Source organism: Berghia stephanieae, chromosome 7 (genome assembly GCF_034508935.2).
Source record: "Berghia stephanieae isolate SIO BIC M18660-M18661 chromosome 7, UCSD_Bste_1.3, whole genome shotgun sequence".
Lineage (NCBI taxonomy): Eukaryota > Metazoa > Mollusca > Gastropoda > Nudibranchia > Aeolidiidae > Berghia > Berghia stephanieae.
The window spans coordinates 38,258,562-38,278,203 of NC_088366.1; the positions used below are offsets into that span (position 1 = coordinate 38,258,562).

Here is a 19,642-nt window from a genome sequence, read left to right on the forward strand (position 1 = left end):
GTGAAGAGGTTTATATCTTTATGTCGATAGAGGTAACTAAAGCAGTAGAATTTTTTGTGCTTGTTTTTTGAGTATGCTGAATATCATTTGGAGTGTAAAAACGTGAAAATTAAAGATTTCCCTTTAAGAAAAAAATAATACAATTAAATTTAGAATGGCACATAAATCAACAAATTTAGTTAACATATAAGGGCATGCTTCCACCTATCCGAAGGCTGGCAGTTTTAACCCTAAAAGTTATTCAAGAAAAAGTTCAGGATATTACTTACCTGTGTGATACCAAAAAACTATTGTAAAGCACATCTGAGCACTATTTGTGGATACTGGTGCTATATCAAATAATAATTATAATTATAATAATAATAAAAAGAAGGCCAAAGAGGTCAACGAGGGCCAACATTTTAAAAATATACAACCAAATTGACTACATCATCATTTCAGAGCATCACAAAAAATATCATACAATTGCAAAAACGCACTCGGGCACAAGTGTCAACACAGATCACAGACTGCTAGTAGCAAAATTTAGATCAACACAACCAAAAATAATAAAAAAATACAAATCAAAATCAACTGGGCCAAATGTTGACTTTACCAGCCTTCAACACAAATTGATAAAACGGCAGAAAGCAACAAACTATCGACAAAGTTAAGATTCATAGGCTTGGGTTCTGAGACTGACCCAGTGGCTCAACACCAAGATTTAATTTTTTAAATCATGGAAACCAGGGAAGAGACTCTTCCAAAACGAAAACCTTGAAAGAGAATTGATTATTGTCCTATCTTAAAAGAATTATCAGCAGACAGAAGCAAATATTATTGAATATAAATAGTGCTTAAAATGACAAGACCAAAGAAGAGTGGAAATCAAAAGAAATAAAATAATGCATGAAATAAAGATTCAAGTTACAAAAACTGCAATGAAAATAGACAATACTGGAAAAGAGATTAACACTCCTCCTGATAGCATGAAAATGTACAAGACAGTCAGGCATACTAAGTATAAATGTAAGGACAAACTGATCATTAAAGAAGATGATGGGAAAGTCATTTGTGATGACAGACAAATAGTCGATAAGATATAAGACTGTTTTGATTCCAAATTCAAAGGGGAAAATAAAATAGAACTTTTTGAGGAGGCTGACTCCAGCCTAGATGAAGAAGTAAATGCCAGATAGACACAATCAATGCTGAAGAACTCAAATGCCTCACAGAAGAAGGCCACAGATATCTAGCAGACATGATCAACGAAATGTTCTTACAGAAAAGCCATCTGGTCTTGGGATCAGGGAAAGTAATTTTACTGAACAAACCAAACAAGGCTCGTTACAAAATCCTTAGCCTTATTACATTGAAGTGAATACAACCAGCAGTGGAGGAGTATCTGTCACCTTCTTAAAGTGGGTTTCCGAAAAACAAAGAAGCACAAGTGACACAGTATGGACAGTTAGTTGGCTAAAACCTAGAACCCAAAAGTACAAAGAATAGTTTGCAATTCTCTGTATGGATATAAGTTCTGCCTTCAAGACACTATTTTTGTATTAACAACTCTATAAAGCTTTCTGGAGAGGGACCATGTTAGTTTGATCAGAGCATTACTTGCCAATACAACTCTCACATTTACGTTTGGCAAAGAATAAGCAACAATCAGAACAACAGTTGGAATGCCACAGGGTGACGGTCTTAGTCCTATCTTATTCAATGTGCATCTAGAAGCAGCACTCAGATGATTAAGATCAAAATTACCTCCAAATCGAAGACTTACCCATGAACTTATTTATACAGATGATGTGGACCTCATATGCGACTCAGAACAAGTATGTAAATATTGACCTGTCATATCTAACACACTAAGTCAATGGAGCCTCAAAGTCAATGAAACAAAAACAAATAACAGTACTTGAACGGACCAAAGTTGATTTGAAAAATGTCAGGAAGCTTGGGAACTTAATCAATGAGGAAGAATACATTAAAAGAAGGAAAATGCTTGCACAAAACGTCTTTCATCTATTAAATATCTGGTATATGCAGGACATCATTAGTGAAAGCAAAAGAATATGCCTCCATGAAGCCCTTGTACCACCAATACTGAGACAGTCTAGACGCCCCACACATGAAACAACTCCATCGAGTCAGGAATACTTCAATGCTGGGAAGAAATACTGCGGACGAACACCGACATCTCTACCAACAACACTAAATGCTGACCTGCAGACATACCATCATTTGCTCCAATCAGCACCAGGAGAATTTGTTTCATTACAGATATAAAAAAACTATTCCATCAAAACTAAAGATGGAATATGATCAGCTCGCTCTTAAAACATTGGCACAAGACAGGGATACATGGAAAAATATAACAAAAGGAATCCAACAAGCAGAGGACATGCTGACAACTGCACAATTCACGGCAAGTGTCTTTCTTGGCAACAATGTTCTAATGACACCAGCTTGAGTTGGGGTTGCTCAATTGTCTTCGTCCTCGTCCTCTGTGTGTGTTGTTTGATGTAAGCGAGGGCTCACAGCGTAAAACCCTTGTGAAGAATATAAGTATTGAAATCGGCCCAACTATCTGGAGCCTCTGTGGTGTAATGGTAGCATGTGTGACTGGTAATCAGGAGGTCTGAGGTTCGTCCCCAGTTGAGGTAGACTGATTCTTTGGGATGCTTTTTTTTTTAATTCTTGCTTTGTCTGGCACCTTTCATACACACTTGTTCAGATCTTTAGAGTTGGGGTGTATGTCTAAAATATTATAACTATCCAATTGTTATTGCTGTTGTTGCTACCCTAAAGGCTCTTGAGCTTGTGCATGTCACGTCATCCAATATCATCGTTTTGTTATGTAATGCCCAGAAAGAAGATAAGTTTATAACTGTTTTTACTTTTGAATAGAAAAATAAAAAGAGTAGAGCATTTATATCTCGCAATATCCACTAAACGTGCTCAAAGAACTTAACAAGCCATCAGCATCACGTAACGTGTACAAAGAGACATGATGGCTATAAGGCAATATTACAATTTTTTCCAACACAGACAACACTGTTGACGGTCAGGTACTCATTTTACACCTGAGTACAGTGAGATGAGTAAATAGCCTACTCCAGGGACTCAACTTCAGAGCAGGACTCGAACCCAGGACCTTCCAATCTATAGGCGATTGTCATACCATAAGACCACATAGCTTCACATCACCTCTGACTTGATTAATTGTTCTCTTTTTGTCCTCTGCTACAGGTGTGAGACTGGGAAGTCGTGAGACGCTTCAGTTGGTGATGAAAGGATTGAACCAGGACTGTGGACAAGGTGATACTACAATGGGGGTTTGAGTTTTCTTTTTTGATTGCAGAGTTGTCAGCTGTCAGGGAACTTCCTTGAAATTCATGGAAATTAACTCTAGTCACAGATACACATGAAAACTATGATTTTGTCACATGCAAGCGAAATAACAATTAAAAATTCAGTCAACTTATGACATGAGGATGTATAATATTTTCAAAGTTGAAAAACCAGATGTTGGGTGATCATTGCACACTGCGTGCAATCGGCGCTATTTCAGAAGGAACTCCCAAGCGGCCATTAACCTTCCCTGCTTGCTACCTGTGTTGTCCCCGTATCCCAGCCTCAGGGAGGAAGTGTTCGGCATGTCGTTTATGAAGACATTAAACAACATTGGCGCTAAAACTGAATCCTGAGGGACCCCATTCTTCAATTTCCTAACTTTACTCATAGGATCTTCCAGCGTGACATGTTATTGTCTTTCCCCTAAGATTGAAGAGAACAACTTCAAGGTCTTTTTGCACCTTATGATCTTTGCAAGTTTGAACATTAATCCTTCGCACCAGACAGTATCGAACGCCGCAAATAGGTCTATGAATACAACACCAGTTTGCTGTTTTCTCTCAAACACTGCCTCAATACGCTCTGTAAGAGCAATGACCTGTTCCGTGGTGCACCTCCCTTCCCTGAAGCCTGCTTGCTCGGGTGGCTTTGCAGCGTCTGGGACCGCCCCCCATCGGTTTAATAGAACAACAATTTGAACAAGCAGCTCAGTAGTGATATAGGTCTGTAACTGTTGGCCTCCTTCGCCGGTTTCCCTAGCTTCAGGATGGCAACTATCTTTGTGTGCTTCCACACTTGTGGGAGCTTTCCTTTTGCAAGGACATCAGACATTGCCTCTGGCAGCCAGGTGCGTCACCATATTGGGATATATGCCGTCTATCCCTGCTGCCTTGCCGTTCTTTACATCGCTAATGGCTGCACCCATTTCTCAGGGACTGAATGGGGATGTCCAATCCGACTCCCCCGCAGGTAGTGAGTCCAAAATCATATGGTACACCTTGCGGATACCGCGCTCAAAAGCCTGATTGTGGGACACGTTTGCTACGGTTCGTTTTATTCCTGGCAATTGTATCTGCCTCACACTCTGGTGCAGCCTTCATGTAATTCCAGTCCGGATCCAATTTCAATTCCAATTTCAGTCGCCAAGCGTGCCTGCTAGAGTTTCTAAAGTCGAGACTTTCCACAGTCTCCTGCCACCTTTGCTTCTCCTTCCTTCTATGTCCTGGGAGTGGGCTGCTGGTACTCCGTGTACAGCTTTTCTGACTCTTCCGTGCAGCAGGAAGTGTAAAATTTCCGTTTGCCCCATGGAATAAAGCAGTGAGCACTCTTAACCAGCAGCCTCTTAAATCTGGTTATATTCTCAGATGGCAGGGCAAACTTGCTCACAGCGTTCATAACGATAACAGTTTAGTTGAGACAGTATCCAGTTCCTGACACCTGCTGACCCGGTCATGGTGAGTGGTCAATCACCGAGAGGAATTTACCTAATGGGGATTGCGTTTCGCTCAATTTAACGTTTTGTTTTATTGTCTGTAAGACACCCATATTGAATGAGTTGAAATATACTACTTGGTACAAAAGTTTATATTTTCTACTTATACTGTGTGTTTTTTAATTTTTTCATAGTATTACTAGATTTGTCAATATAAGTTATCAATGAACTGTAACAAATTACATAAAAAATATAGTGGGTGCTACATTAGAAAAAAACCGTTGCTATGGATTTGTTTGAATTTTATGTATTATAAAGACAAGATGTAAATACTTCTACTCACAAAAAACGTATTTGTCCTCAGCAAAAATATATCCGCTACGAGCATTCAAACTCGTCAGTGTAGTTTGGGACTGGTCTTTAACTGCATTGCGTTGATGGCAAATCGCATTTTATCCATTTCATTGATAATGCCGGATGCTCTTTTTCCAATTTTGCTGTTGTTTGGTGACAGCTCTCTGTGCCTTGTTCTCCAAGAAGTCCAAGTAATGTGTGGTATGCAGTGGTACTCAAGGAGGTGTTGTTTTGGGATTATTTTGTTTGGAAAATATTTTCTGTATGTATCCATGTAATGTTTTATTGCACTTTGAATATATTGGATTGTGTCTGCTTTGATCGGTTTTGTGTGTGAAATAAACTTGTGCACATGACTATAGGCTTTGTTTATATTGTCGAAAATTAATCCAATATTGCATGCATCGTCAATGGTGAGTGGGTCGTGGGTTCTTTGTTTGTTGAATAATTGTAAGTGTGAGTTGCGTGTAGACTTTTTCTTGTAAATATTTGTGGCAGTGGTTGTCAATGAATGACCTGCTGTGGTAAGCTTGTGGTGTAATGCGGTGCTGGTTAAGTATTCTGTCCAATTCAGAGGCAATAGGACCATCCCTGAGGGTGAGTGGCTCGTGCATGAGATTTGAAAGTCTCTCCTGCGTTTTGGAGTTTGTTGTTATATTCTACTCTGTCGCTATTTGTCTCTCCAAAAACAAGGCAGCACTGGAATTCTTCTATTTTTTCTTGTATCTCTAGATATTCCTTCCAAGAACTGCCAAAGGTTTTTACTAGTTTCTCTAAACTTGTAAGATATGTGTCTGGCTGTGTAGCAATGCGTCTATCAAGAGAGTGGGCAGTGTCAAGAGTTCGTCATTCAAATGATGATGTGCTGTTATCTGTGTTCATGTATCTTCTAGGCATCAAACAAAAGATGCATGGAAATGTGCCCTGTGGTCCTGAAATGCCATAGATGTTACAGAGGAAATCATAGTCTCCATTTAGAAAAAACTTAAATTGATTATCCTTGCCAATAATGGATCATGAGCTGTTTAACGTCTTCTTTAATTTCATCCAAAAATCTGGCTATATATATTAGAATAAAGCAATGGTGATTGACTCAGTTTACTCTTCTTTCTTTTTACCTTTGGACCATGGCTTTAAATTTGAGAGATTCTTAGGTTGTATTTATAAGCTGAGTAACCACTAGGTTTCGGTAACAAAGATATTGTAGCCTGCTTTATAAAGTAAAAATCAAAACAAAACAACACTTTCTGGCCTTTTATTTGAATAACATTGTAGGCTTTTAACATGTGGAAAGGACAATTCATTAAATGTTTACAAAAAGTAAATTTATTTCTAATGATAAGAATGGATTTAAACTAGAAATAGTAATATATTACATAATACTATACAAAACTATGTTCTTGTTATTTTTACTTTTTGCTTGTGTTTGATCGATAGACCGAACATTTCCTCATTTTTTGACAAATTGCTATTATCATCACTGAATAAAAAAACACTCACCAAAACCACTACATCAACATCTCTACCACCACTACAATTACAACCACCACCACGTCATCATCCCTACCACCACTACTACTACAAATAACACCTCATCATCCCTACCACCACCTGGGTGGGGTTCCTGACCTCCCATAGTGGGCAGGGAGGTACTTACTGTGTCTTCTATCCCCTTATATCTGATTTCCAACTTGCTTTCTGTCTTGTCTTAGAATGAGATTACTTGGTTTTGTCGTGACCCTGGCTGAGAGGGAAACATTCAAATGTATGGTTAGTTTTGGGAGATGATATTTTTTTCCTTGTAAATCATCTCTCTGTTATGCACTGTATTATGTTTTGTATATTATATATCATTTGTAAACATTTGAGTGTGTTCCTCTTGGTGGGGACCTGTGCTTGTGTCTGGATGAGACTTTTAGGTGATCTCAAACTAAGTACTTTGGCGGTGTGCTCTTGGAATCTACATCTGTTCCCTATTTGAACCAAATCCCCTTTGTCTTACCTTTTCTTTTGTGCTTTAATTGTAATTCTAGAACAATTTACTATCCCATATTCTCCCTTTTTACTGGCGCTGATATGACCTAAATGTGTTGCAAGCGCCGTAAAACCCTTAAAAAAACAAAAACAAAACAAACCCTACCACCACTACTACTTCAACTACCACTACATCATCATTCCTACCACAACTACTACAACCACCACCACACAATCATCTCTAAGACCACTACTAATACAACCACCACTACATCATCAACCCTACGACCACTACTACAACCACCACCACATCATCCCTACCACCACTTCTACAACCACCACCACACCATCATCCCTAGCACCACTACTACTACAAATAACACCACATCATCCCTACCACAACTACTACTACAACCACTACCACTACTACAACCACCACCACATCATCATCCCTACCATCACCACTACTACTGCCACTAACACCACACCATCATCCCTACCACCACTACGACTACAACCACCACCACACTATCATCCCTACCACCACCACTACTACTACAAATAACACCACATCATCCCTACCACAACTACTACTACAACCACTACCACTACTACAACCACCACCACATCATCATCCCTACCACCACCACTACTACTGCCACTAAAACCACACCATCATCCCTACAACCACCACCACATCATCAACCCTACTACCACTACTACAACCACCACCACATCATCATCCCTACCACCACTACTACTACAACCACCACCTCATCATCATCCCTACTACAACCATCAAATGCTGTATCTCTGCGAACAAAATGTGGCTACAAATCAAGATATTTTAAACACGATTCATAATACAGTGATGCCAGAACTCCGGTTTCACCGGAAAAAACTCCGGTCGGGAGCAAAAGGGCAACTTCCGTCAAATTCCGGTGAGGTCAATTTGTTCCAAGGATACCCCCCCCCCCCTTTCCAACTACCACATCATCATCATTGCCACTAGTATTACAACCATCATCACTACCACTACTACAGCAACCACCACCACATCATCATTACTACCACTACTACTACAACCACCACATCATCATCAGTACCACAACTACTACTGCAACCAACACCACCATATCATCACCATTACAGTCACCACCACCACATCATCATCACTACCACTGCTACTACAACCACCACCACCACATCATCACCACTACTACTACACCACCACCTGCATCACATCATCACTACCACTACTACTACAACCACAACTATCACATCATCATTACGACCTCTGCTACTACAACCACCACCACATCATCATCACCATCACTACTACTACAACCACCACCACCACATCATCACTACCACTACAACCACCACCACATCATCATTACCACTACTACTACTACAACCACCACTACATCATCACTACCAGTACTACTACAACCACCACTACCACATCATCATCACTACCATTTGTACTACAACCACCATCACTACATTATCATCACTGCAACTACCACTACTACTACAACCACCACCACCACCACATCATCACTACCACTACTACTACAATACCACCACAAGCACATCATCATTACCACCACTACTACCACCACCACATCATCATCACTCCACCACTACTACAACCACCACCACATCATCATCACTACTACAACCACCATCACCACCACATCAGCATCACTACCACCACTACTACAACCACCACCACATCATCATCACTACCACTACTATTACAAGCACCACCACCACCTCATATTCATCACTACCACCACTACTACTACAACCACCACCACCACCACATCCTCATCACTACCACTGCTACTACAACCACCACCATCACTTCATCACTACCACTAACTACCACATCATCATCATCACTACTACTACTGCTACTACCACCACCACCACCACTACTACTACTACTACTACTACTACTACTACTACTACTACTACTACAACAACAACAAGAACAACAACCACTACAACATCATCATCACTACCACTAATAATACAACCACCAGCACCACATCATCATCACGACCAGTACTACTACAACCACCACCACCACATCATCACTACCACTACAACCACCACCACATCATCATTACCACTACATCATCACTACCACTACTACTACAACCACCACTACCACATCATCATCACTACCATTTGTACTACAACCACCATCACCACCACATCAACATCACTACCTCCACCATTACAACCACCATCACATCATTATCATCACGACCACAACTACTACAACCCCTATACCACCACCACATCATCATCACTAACACTACTACTTCAACCACCATCACCATCACTACCACTAACAACAACCACTGTCACATCTTCATCATCACTACCATTATTAGTACAACCACCAACACCACATCATCCTCACTACCACTAGGTTTTGACGCTGTACTAAATTTGAAATAAGGAAACTTTGGGATTGTATTTGGCAATGTGTTTATGTATCATAATATAATTCTAATCAGTTATCTATTTAGAACTATACAATATGTAAACACAATACCATTCCACTTCCTTTTTCTTGTGTGCAGAAATTCCTCTTTCGGCATTGAAATTCCTACGAGTGGTGTCTGAAACTCCTGTGCGCCAAATTTAAAGTTGCCGTCTCTCTGCATAATAACTAAAATTGAAAATAAAAACTTAGATTTCTAGTGTGTTACGTCGAAAGTGTAACCAGGACAATACAGTTTAGAAAATATGGTGGGATACAACTGGATACTTCCAAGAATATATACAAATAATATTGTGTTACAAAAGATATTTAAAAAGATAGTCGTTAGTTATAAAGTGGGTTAGAGCCTTCCCTCTCAACGTATGAAAAGAAACTGACCAAGGATGTTGAATGGTTCTATCAATGCTCATAAAGGCGTGAAAATCTTACATTTGTTCACATTATAAATAACAATGACGACAGTGGACAGAATTATAAATAACAGCAAATGATAAAAATAAAATTAACGAGTGACGAAATCTGACAACTCAGCAACAAGCAATACTAAACAATCAATAACAAACAATTCTGGTCTAACCAGAATTCTAGAACACCACTCCGGATAATCACAACTCGGTTAATCGCAACATTTCCCAAGAAACGGAATTAATTCGATATGAAAGTCACTGGTTAATTGCAACAAACTTAGGTTAATCGCAACAAATTTTCGACTTCAAAATATGGTAAATTCAAGAAATCAATCAATAAAAATATCATGATTAAATTTCATCATGGAAGAAATCGTGACAGGGTAAAAAATCGCGAGTGTGCGGAATTTAATGCTAGAGTTGTGTCACCACTTTATTAGAGAGACAAAAGAGGGCGGGGCTTTGCAGTATGAGTTTGTGATGTCATTTCTGGCCATTGAATAGGAAGCGATGGGACTGGGCATAATCGTTACAACAGGTAAACAAAGAGGGACTGAGCGATATCCTTTGTTTTGGGATTGACAACTGTGCATTGTGACCAATGAGTTTAGTGAGATTATTGTCTCTCATCACGACTAATTTCTTTGACTCTTACAAATGTTGAGAACAAAAGAGTGAAAGTGAATCAAATCTGAATAAGATGTCGACTTGCTTTTGCTTGACAACATCTATACAGGGCTGCCATATGGTTTTTAATTCAATCATATTGCTCAGTCTGTGGTGGACTAAGAACAATGTTTACAACAACTGGTTTGAGTTTACCATATCTGTGTAAAATGTTGAAATAGTGGACTGGAAACTCAACTTCGGTTAAACGCAACATTTTCGCTGATCCCAAGGTGTGATTATCCGGAGTGGACTGTAACAGCAAATGATAAAAATAAAATAACGAGTGATGAAAACTGACAAAGAGTGACAACTCAGCGTCAAGCAATATGAGACAACCAATAACAAACAATTCTGGTCTAACCAGAACTCCACCACCACCTCATCATCATCGCTACCACTACTACTACATCTACCACCACCACATTATCATCACTACCACTACAACTACTACAACCACCACCACCACCACATCATCACTACCACAACCACCATCACATCATCACTACTATAACCACCACCACCACATCATCATCACGACCACTACTACTACAACCACCACCACCACATCATCAATATGACCACTACTACTACAACCACACCACCACATCATCATCACTACCACTACTACTACAACCATACCCACATCATCATCACTACCACTACTACTACTACAACAACCACAACCACACATCATCATCACTACCACTACTACTACAACCACCAAAACCAGTCCTCCTCACTGCCACCAGTACTACAATCAGTACCATTAGGATTTGGTACTTTACTTCCTTTGAAATAAGGAAACTTTGGGATTGTATTTGGCATTGTGTTTACATATAATATAATTCTAATCAGTTATCTATTTAGATCTATGCAATATGTAAACACAATGCCAAATACCATCCCAATTTCCTTTTCTTGTGTGCGGAGATTCCTCTTTCGGCATTGAAATTCCTCCGAGTGGTGTCTGAAATTCCTGTGAGCCAAATTTAAAGTTATGCTTTAAAAATTATCTAAAGTAATGACTCAGTAAATCAAATTCTACTCCTCCCCTTTCTCTGTCAAGAGAAAGCTAGAACCAATGGAATATTCTGGAATAAGCAGTGAATGAATGGTAGCAATCCATGTGTTATCTTGGGATTGACATCGTAAAGATTAAAGTCAAATACTTATTTATGCCTTATTGGAATACTGGTGACAATTCATTTTAGATTTTAGTTGTCCCTGTTGATATTATATCTGTCCTTACTTACAATTCTTTCAGATGAACTTATCTTCAGTGAAATCAGTTTTGATCGTGACCAAGTGAATACGTCCACATGTCCCTGTTCAGACTTTTACACACGCAGCGTTTTGTGCCATAAACAGCAACTACAGTTGGACAAGTTATCATTACCATCATTAGCATCGTCATCATCATCCCAGTCTGCATCATTAAACCAGAATCCCCCCCTAATCACCAATTCCAGTTTGGAGCCAGCTGTTCTTCTCAACTTGACCCTGGTCTTCCTTTGGAAAGCTTACGTTGTGCAGGAAAGTGGACAGATGAGAATTGTGGTTGGTCAGCACCATGTTCACGTAGATCGCCTCAATATCCACGCCACATCCTACCCCCTGCCCATGGTTCCTGTCAGCAAACCACCTCTCAAATTCATCCATTCACCAGAGGAAGAAGTCCCACCACCATTGAGTGCAGAAATCACCACCAAATTGGTGACTTATTCCTTCTCCCATGGGCATCAAATGGAGCATCAGTTTAAAAATGGTATGTGTGTGTTGCCAGTCATCATTACTCTACAAAATCATTCCCATAGGGATGTGTGTGTTATGGTGGACACCAGCAAGTCTCCAGACAGTTTAAACAATAACACCAGTCATGTGTACAGCCCCTCCAACCCCACCTCTAACCCTATTGTATGCAGCAGCAATAGCAGTAATAATAGTCATAACACCAAAAGCCTAGAGGACTCCAAGCCAGTCCAATCCCCGACTTCCACTCAACAACCTCTTCTGCCCAATGGATCATCCCACAACAACTCAGTTGTTCGATGGGTTGGCATGACACAGGCAACCCTGACCCTAGCTGAAGGTCAAAGTGCTCAGATGATTTTAAAGGCAGGACTCATCGGACCAGGGACATACAACTTGAACTGTGTCTCAGTCTTTGTCAATTTTAGTTCTGACAAATCCCAGATGATTTTACAAAAACACACTACACCAAGCATTGTCACTATTGTCAACGATGAGTCATCTTCATTGTCATGATGGATTGATGGTACATGCAGTAAATAAGTAAAAATGTTTTTAAATATTTGAATTGATTTAACCCAAATTCACTTTTGTCATTTAATAAGTTAAAAATGTACAGGGCATGATAAATATTCACCCATTACCAAGGTAATTGAAATTGTATAGTGGTCATCTTGAATTATAACCATTTGTTATAAGAAAAAGAAAAGCCCTAATAGTGATAAAAATTTGTATCCTATGTTAACTGATAAGTATATTTCCTTTTTTTAAAAAATAAAGTGCGCAAGCTTTTGGAGTTGGAGATAAAAGAGTTTGTTTTGATGTTATTCATGTGTAATTTCAGGAACATGGAAAAGCATGCGAATTTATGAATTTCGTGTCTAGAAAATTTAAAGAAATCAGCTTTTTACAATATAAAAAAAAAAAAAACTGTTAAATTTTAAGACAAATAGCCTGTCTACAATAACAGCCAAATTCCAAAGCTCTAAATTTTAGATTGACAGGAAAATAAAACAATTTGAATATAAATCAGTTAAAGTTGAGATGGGGTAGCTATCCGCTGTCTGATTTTATCAAGAATTTGTTAAATTCATATCTTGGTAATTTATAACATCTTTTGCTAAGCTTTCCAATGATGTTTGACATTAAGGTACCGATTTCATGGAGCTAAGGGATGAATGTTGGTATTGAAGATTATTTTCATGGACTTGATATTTATATACATAGGATATGCCATGAGATAAAAATGACTTTAACCATTTTTTTTCTCCTTGTAACGGGTATGAATTAAAAATATGATAATTGAAGCCTCTAAAAATATAACATTTTTAAAGAACTGGAAAAAAAAGGCTAATTTTATTCATTTTTATGCTTTGAATACAGAAGTAAGTGCTTAAATGAGACTGAATAACAGTGCTTATGATGATATCCCGCTCATAACAAGGTCATTTCGTTTCAAAGTCCCATTTTTTCCCCTATATATTATTAGCAATAAAATATCTAATACAAAACAACACAAAATTTAACAAATGCAAATTTGTGCTTATTTGGCAAAATCTGTCGGATGTCGCACAAGCTAATTTTGAGATACGAGTGAAAAAAAATAAAAGTAAAAATCTTTATCTGCATGATTTTCGTTTTTTCACTTCATCCTTTTTGTTTTTATTATTCATACAACTACATTTTTACGAAAGGATTTTACAATTTGAAGCTTGTTGATAATTTAATTTCATTTTTTTCTGACCTAAAATCTGCCTCCAAAATAGCGGTACCAATGCAGCACTAAAAATCGAAACTTTAACCAAACACCAACATATTACATATCATTCTTTTCGTCATTGTTTGCTCTTTGGAATGCAAGTCAGTGCACATGAAATAGCCACCATTAAGTCAGAATAACATCTGTGCATTGATAAAACAAAACAAGTAACTTGATAAGCAATAGTCCAACATTCCTTTTACTGTCTTGTGTGAAATTTTGTGTCATCAATAAAATCATGTGACTATCGCATTTTTCTATCAATTTTATATCATATTTTACAGTTAAGATACCTATCTAAAAGTCAATATCAATATCTGAAAACTATAACTAATATCACGAACGACATACTAACTATGAGTACTGAGAGAGCAATCAGCCAACGAGGATGAAGCCGCACACAAACCGCTTACTCCTTAAATATCATGTTCACGTAGTCATGAAGTATCAAAAAAGGGGGAAATGAAAGAAAAAATATTTGGTTTGTGTTACAGAAGGGCTTTATTTTTTTAATTTTTGGGTATTAATGTGGTGTGCAAGTGCTGTTGTGTCTTGTCTTTACAAGCAATTTTCTCTGTTTTAACATATCTGACCACCTCCCTTCAAATGTGAACAACTTGGCCCTTATTAACATAATTACAAAATTCAAACTGCATTTTGTCCAGAAATGGTGCTTCTATTCGAATATGTAATTCGACAGGTTTTACCAGAACATCTCTCATTAGTGACACTCTGACTTCAAATTGAAAAGAAAATTTTGAGCAACATTGTCGGCATCCAATAAAAAAGTTTAGGCACATGAGTGCCACTGGGTCATCCTGTAATTCTGGGATACAAAATTACAGACACGTAATGTTCTGGGATAGGCAAGTTGGTTCTGCCTTCAATCTGAGCCAAACTGGATTGGAAAGATGGAATTCATTTTAGACCGTCAACAATTGGCAATGACATACCCTGATTTAAGCGTTAAGCGTTTTTTGTATCATATCCATATTGTTTATTTCATTACTGCTCTATTCGTAAAGGCTTGTTTTAGACAGACTGTTGTATTTCAATCTATATTTTCAGTAACGAGCATTGACTTTTTCCGCTGTACTCAAATTTTTTTATTTTTAATTTTCATGAAGAACCGTCTTCAGTCAGTCTGTAAATCTAAACACAAGCTTCTAGTACTTTTTCATGACACAGATCGGCAAGTCAGACACGAGATGCAATTTATTTGATTCTTCTTTTCCATCCATTGCAATGGATGTGGGTGACTATGAAAAATTGTTGGAGATTAACACGAGTGGAGTGTATGAGGCTCATGAGGGTATCAAGTTTGTTGAATCGTGTTTGTGTCCTATGGTTCAACTAGCAAAAAGACCTTGTTGTCCATGTCAAGAATGCAAACTATATCTACAACTTGTTATTGTTGAAGGATGTGTATGATTAATTTCTTCGAAGTGTATGCTGTTGATGTCAAATATCATTTTATTAGGTTGTATTAAGGGTCAATAATGGAGATGCTATTATATTAGGTACGGCAAACCCTCTTATAGAGTCATGGCTTAATTGCCAAACAGATTTTCAACTCAAATAGTCACTCTCTATTTCCCATTTTTAGTCTGTCAAATAAAAATTGTTTGGTATCTAATTAAATCTCAAATCTTCATCTATTAAAAAATGTTTTTGGCTTTTTCATAGGATTTGCCGTTATTTCCTAGCTCTGAGTTGAAGAAGAGTAGTAAACTCCGATTTTGCAACCAGCGCTCTGCTACTCGAACACTGTAACTGACAGTTGTCTTTTCTCTCCGCTCGGCTGATCACGTTAGCGCTATTAATATTAACGTCAATGGCAGCATCAAAAAGAAAATTGAACAACCTTTCATTCAATACCAGATTCGCATTTTTATGAATTTTTTCAAAGTTTGAAATTTCAAGTTAAAAACTTAAGAGTTGAGCTCAGGAGAAAATTACACATATTATTTATAAAAAGATGTGTATTGTATGTAGGTTTCAGAAGTCTGGCTTGATTATTTATGAAAATATGGCATTTTGAGAACGGACAAAAGGCTGCTTTCAAACAGCCCAAATTTGGGGGATTTTCTACAAATTTCGAAATAGCATATCTTTTAAAATTTTTAACCGATTTTACAAATTTTTGTACCATTTTAATCAGGAAAAAAGTTGTACCTATCGAATGCAACTTAAATACCACAATTATATAATCTAAATTTGGGTTTTTTCATACCTAATTATATGCTTCCTACAATACTTCTGTGTGTACTGTTGGCAACTTGCTCTATCTAATTTGGTAGTGCCTGTGTGCGTGCATGATTGATTGGTTGTACGGGCATGAAGTGGATGGAGAGCACATGTGTGTATACATGAGAGAGAGTTTGGTGAAATGCCTCAGCAGCCCTGGACCCGGTGCATGCTTGCATGTAGATCAATGAAATCAGCGCCTATTATCACAACCAATGACAATGCTCGCTTGTTCAGTAATCAGTGAATGTTTGTAAATGACCAATTAGTGTGTCAAATCAGACAGATCTATTGGTTGACATCAAACACAAACAGAAAACTGGGTGGGGATCCTGACCTCCCATAGCGGGCAGGGAGGTACATACTGTGTCTTCTATCCCCTTATATCTTATCCAACAAGCTTTGTCTTTTTCTTGGAATGAGATTACTTGGTTTTTTCCGGGCCCTCGCCGGAGTCCTGGCTGAGAGGGAAACAGTCAAATGCATATTTATTGTTTTGGGAGATTATATTTTTTTCCTTGTAAATCATCTCTCTGTTATGTATTATTATATTGGTTATTTTTAATGTATAATGTAAGCATTTGAGTGTATTCCTCTTTGTTGGATTTGTGCTTGTGTCCGGATGAGACATAGGTGATCTCAAACTAATACATTGGTGGTATGCTCTTGGAATCTACATCTGATCCCTATTTGTTCCCATTCCCCTTTGTCTTACTTTCTCTTGGGTGCTTTAATTGTAATTCTAGAACTTTTTACTATCCCATTTTCTTCCTTTTTACTGGTGCTGGTTATCCTAAATGTGTTGCAAGCGCCGTAAAACCCTTAAAAACAAACAAAACAACAAACAGAAAAAAATATTTGTGACATAATTCTCAACAAGTAGAGGTGGTCCACAATTAAGGATTTCTTAACACCATCAACTTTGCACCTGCTTTACATGTCCCAGCCTCTAAAACTGTCCTTTTATGGTCTACCAGAAACTCCTAGCCTTTAAAACAACCAATAAAAACTTACTACTGACTGCCTCTCGCTGCCACGTATTCCTTGAATTTTACCTTCAATTTTTCTTTATATTATGTATTAATTGGACAAAATTAAAAGCTGAGGTGGAAAGGAACTAGGGGGTTGGAGACGGGTGTTGGAAAGGAGAGGATTAAGGGTAAGCAGATTGAAGACAAGAGTATTTGTGCATCAGACAACAGAGCAAGACCACCAATAAAGATAGGAGAAGAGGATATGCCAGAGACAAACCAATTCAAATACTTAGGAACAACTGTACAAGGAGATGGGGGCAATGAGATGGAGGTTAAGAAGAGAATACAGGCAGGCTGGAATAATAAGAGGAAGGTAACGAGCATGGTGTGACGATCGAATTTCCGCAAAGCTGATGGTGAAAATATATATAACTTGTAAGACCAGCAATGTTATATGGACTAGAGACAGCAGCTACAACAAAGAAAGAAGATAAAGAAGTTGAGGTGGCGGAAATGAGGATGTTGAGATGGTCACTTGGCTGGACGAGAAAAGATAAAGTGAGAAATAAACGAATTCGAAGGTTGACTGAAGTGAAGAATGTATCAATAAAGATGAGAGAAGATAGATTGAAATGGTTCGGACATGTGAAGGGATGAGGGAGGGAGTACGTGGGAAGAAAAGTATTGGACACAATTGGCAGGAATGAGGAAAAAGGGACACCCAAAGACTAGATGGTTTGATAAGGTAAAGGATGATATGAAGGAACTGGGCCTGGAGGAAGATGATGCTCTGACTCTGAACTGAGATGTATGGAAATGTGGTGGGATAAGCTTAAAGAAGATGATTATATATTGGACAAAGAAACATTTTGTCCCGTCAACATCATTATATATGGGATGTAGTGTATTTCTCTTTATAATATACCCCTAATCTCACACTCTGTAGACAATCTAAAGTATAACATGCATATTAAAAGCAAAAGAAAAGAATTCGATTGACAGTGTCATTTTACATCTGAAAATAATGCCCCTCTCTACTATCAACAGTCTTTAACAACAATAGATTTAACCTATATCTAAAAGACGCGTCCCTTATTTCTCCCCATGCTTTTCCACCCATCCCTCTCTTGCATTTTGAACATTCTCCAACAAAATGCTCTCTCCATGTACCATTCAATCAACTAATAAAATGTGTCCTTTACTATGCCCCTTCTTATCAGCTTCTGGCATATTAATGAAGCCAACACAAGTAGAAGTGGCACTCGCCATGTTGAACATGATGACCAGTCCTGGTTAGTAATGGCTGATAACACATACCTACGAATGAGTAGGAATGAATTGTGAAAAAATAAATCTGAGGTGATGAACATTGCGGTATTTCATCTCTTTGATCTGATGTTTTAGATATGATTATTTAGTAGTAGTGATGACACTTTTCTGCAGAAATTCCGTTTTTGTCTATTTCCGCGATTGTTGTTTCATCCAATTTAGAAGTTCTTCCTACTTTTCTTCTGGGTGGGGATCCTGACCTCCCATAGCGGGCAGGGAGGTACACACACTGTCTTCTATCCCCTTATATCTGTTTTCCAACATGCTTTCTGTCTTTGTCTTGGAATGAGATTACTTAGTTTTTTTTTCCTGGCCTTGGTCGGAGTCCTAGCTGAGAGGGAAACAGTCAAATGCATAGTTATTGTTTTGGGAGATGATATTTTTTTCCTTGTAAATCATCTCTCTGTTATGTATTAGTATATTTGTTATTTTTTTAATGTATAATATAAGCATTTGAGTGTGCTCCTCTTTGTTGGATTTTGTTCTTGTGTCCGGATGAGACTTATAGGTGATCTCAAACTAAGTACATTGGTGATATGCTCTTGGAATCTACATCTGATCCCTATTTGTACCCAGTTCCCCCATGTCTTACTTTCTCTTGGATGCTTCAATTGTAATTCTAGAACTTGTTACTATCCCATTTTCTTCCTTTTTACTGGCGCTGATATAACCTAAATGTGTTGCAAGCGCCGTAAAACCCTTAAAAACAAACAATAAAAACAAACTACTTTTCTTGTTATTCAACAATGATCTAGATGAGTTTTATGTTTGTATGAAAAATTTCCACATTTTCTAGTTTTAGTCAGTATAATCAATGATATAGTGACCGTAGCATTTGGCGTGAATCGTGAGATCGAAGCCTCATGAAATCATGTCTGGCCATCAAGG

The 19,642-nt window shown here is 38.0% G+C and overlaps 1 protein-coding gene across 2 annotated transcripts in view; it reads left to right on the plus strand.

Moving 5' to 3' along the window:
- LOC144977194 (trafficking protein particle complex subunit 8-like) overlaps window positions 1–14,456 on the plus strand; it is a 170,296-nt gene extending 155,840 nt beyond the window's left edge. For both annotated transcript variants that reach the window (XM_078922133.1, XM_078922134.1), the window contains 2 exons: window positions 3,235–3,303; window positions 11,961–14,456. In XM_078922133.1, coding sequence (XP_078778259.1) covers window positions 3,235–3,303; window positions 11,961–12,961 — 1,070 coding nt within the window. In that variant the 3' untranslated portion in view covers window positions 12,962–14,456. The remainder of the gene's footprint in view (window positions 1–3,234; window positions 3,304–11,960) is intronic.
- The last annotated feature ends 5,186 nt before the right edge of the window (window positions 14,457–19,642 follow it).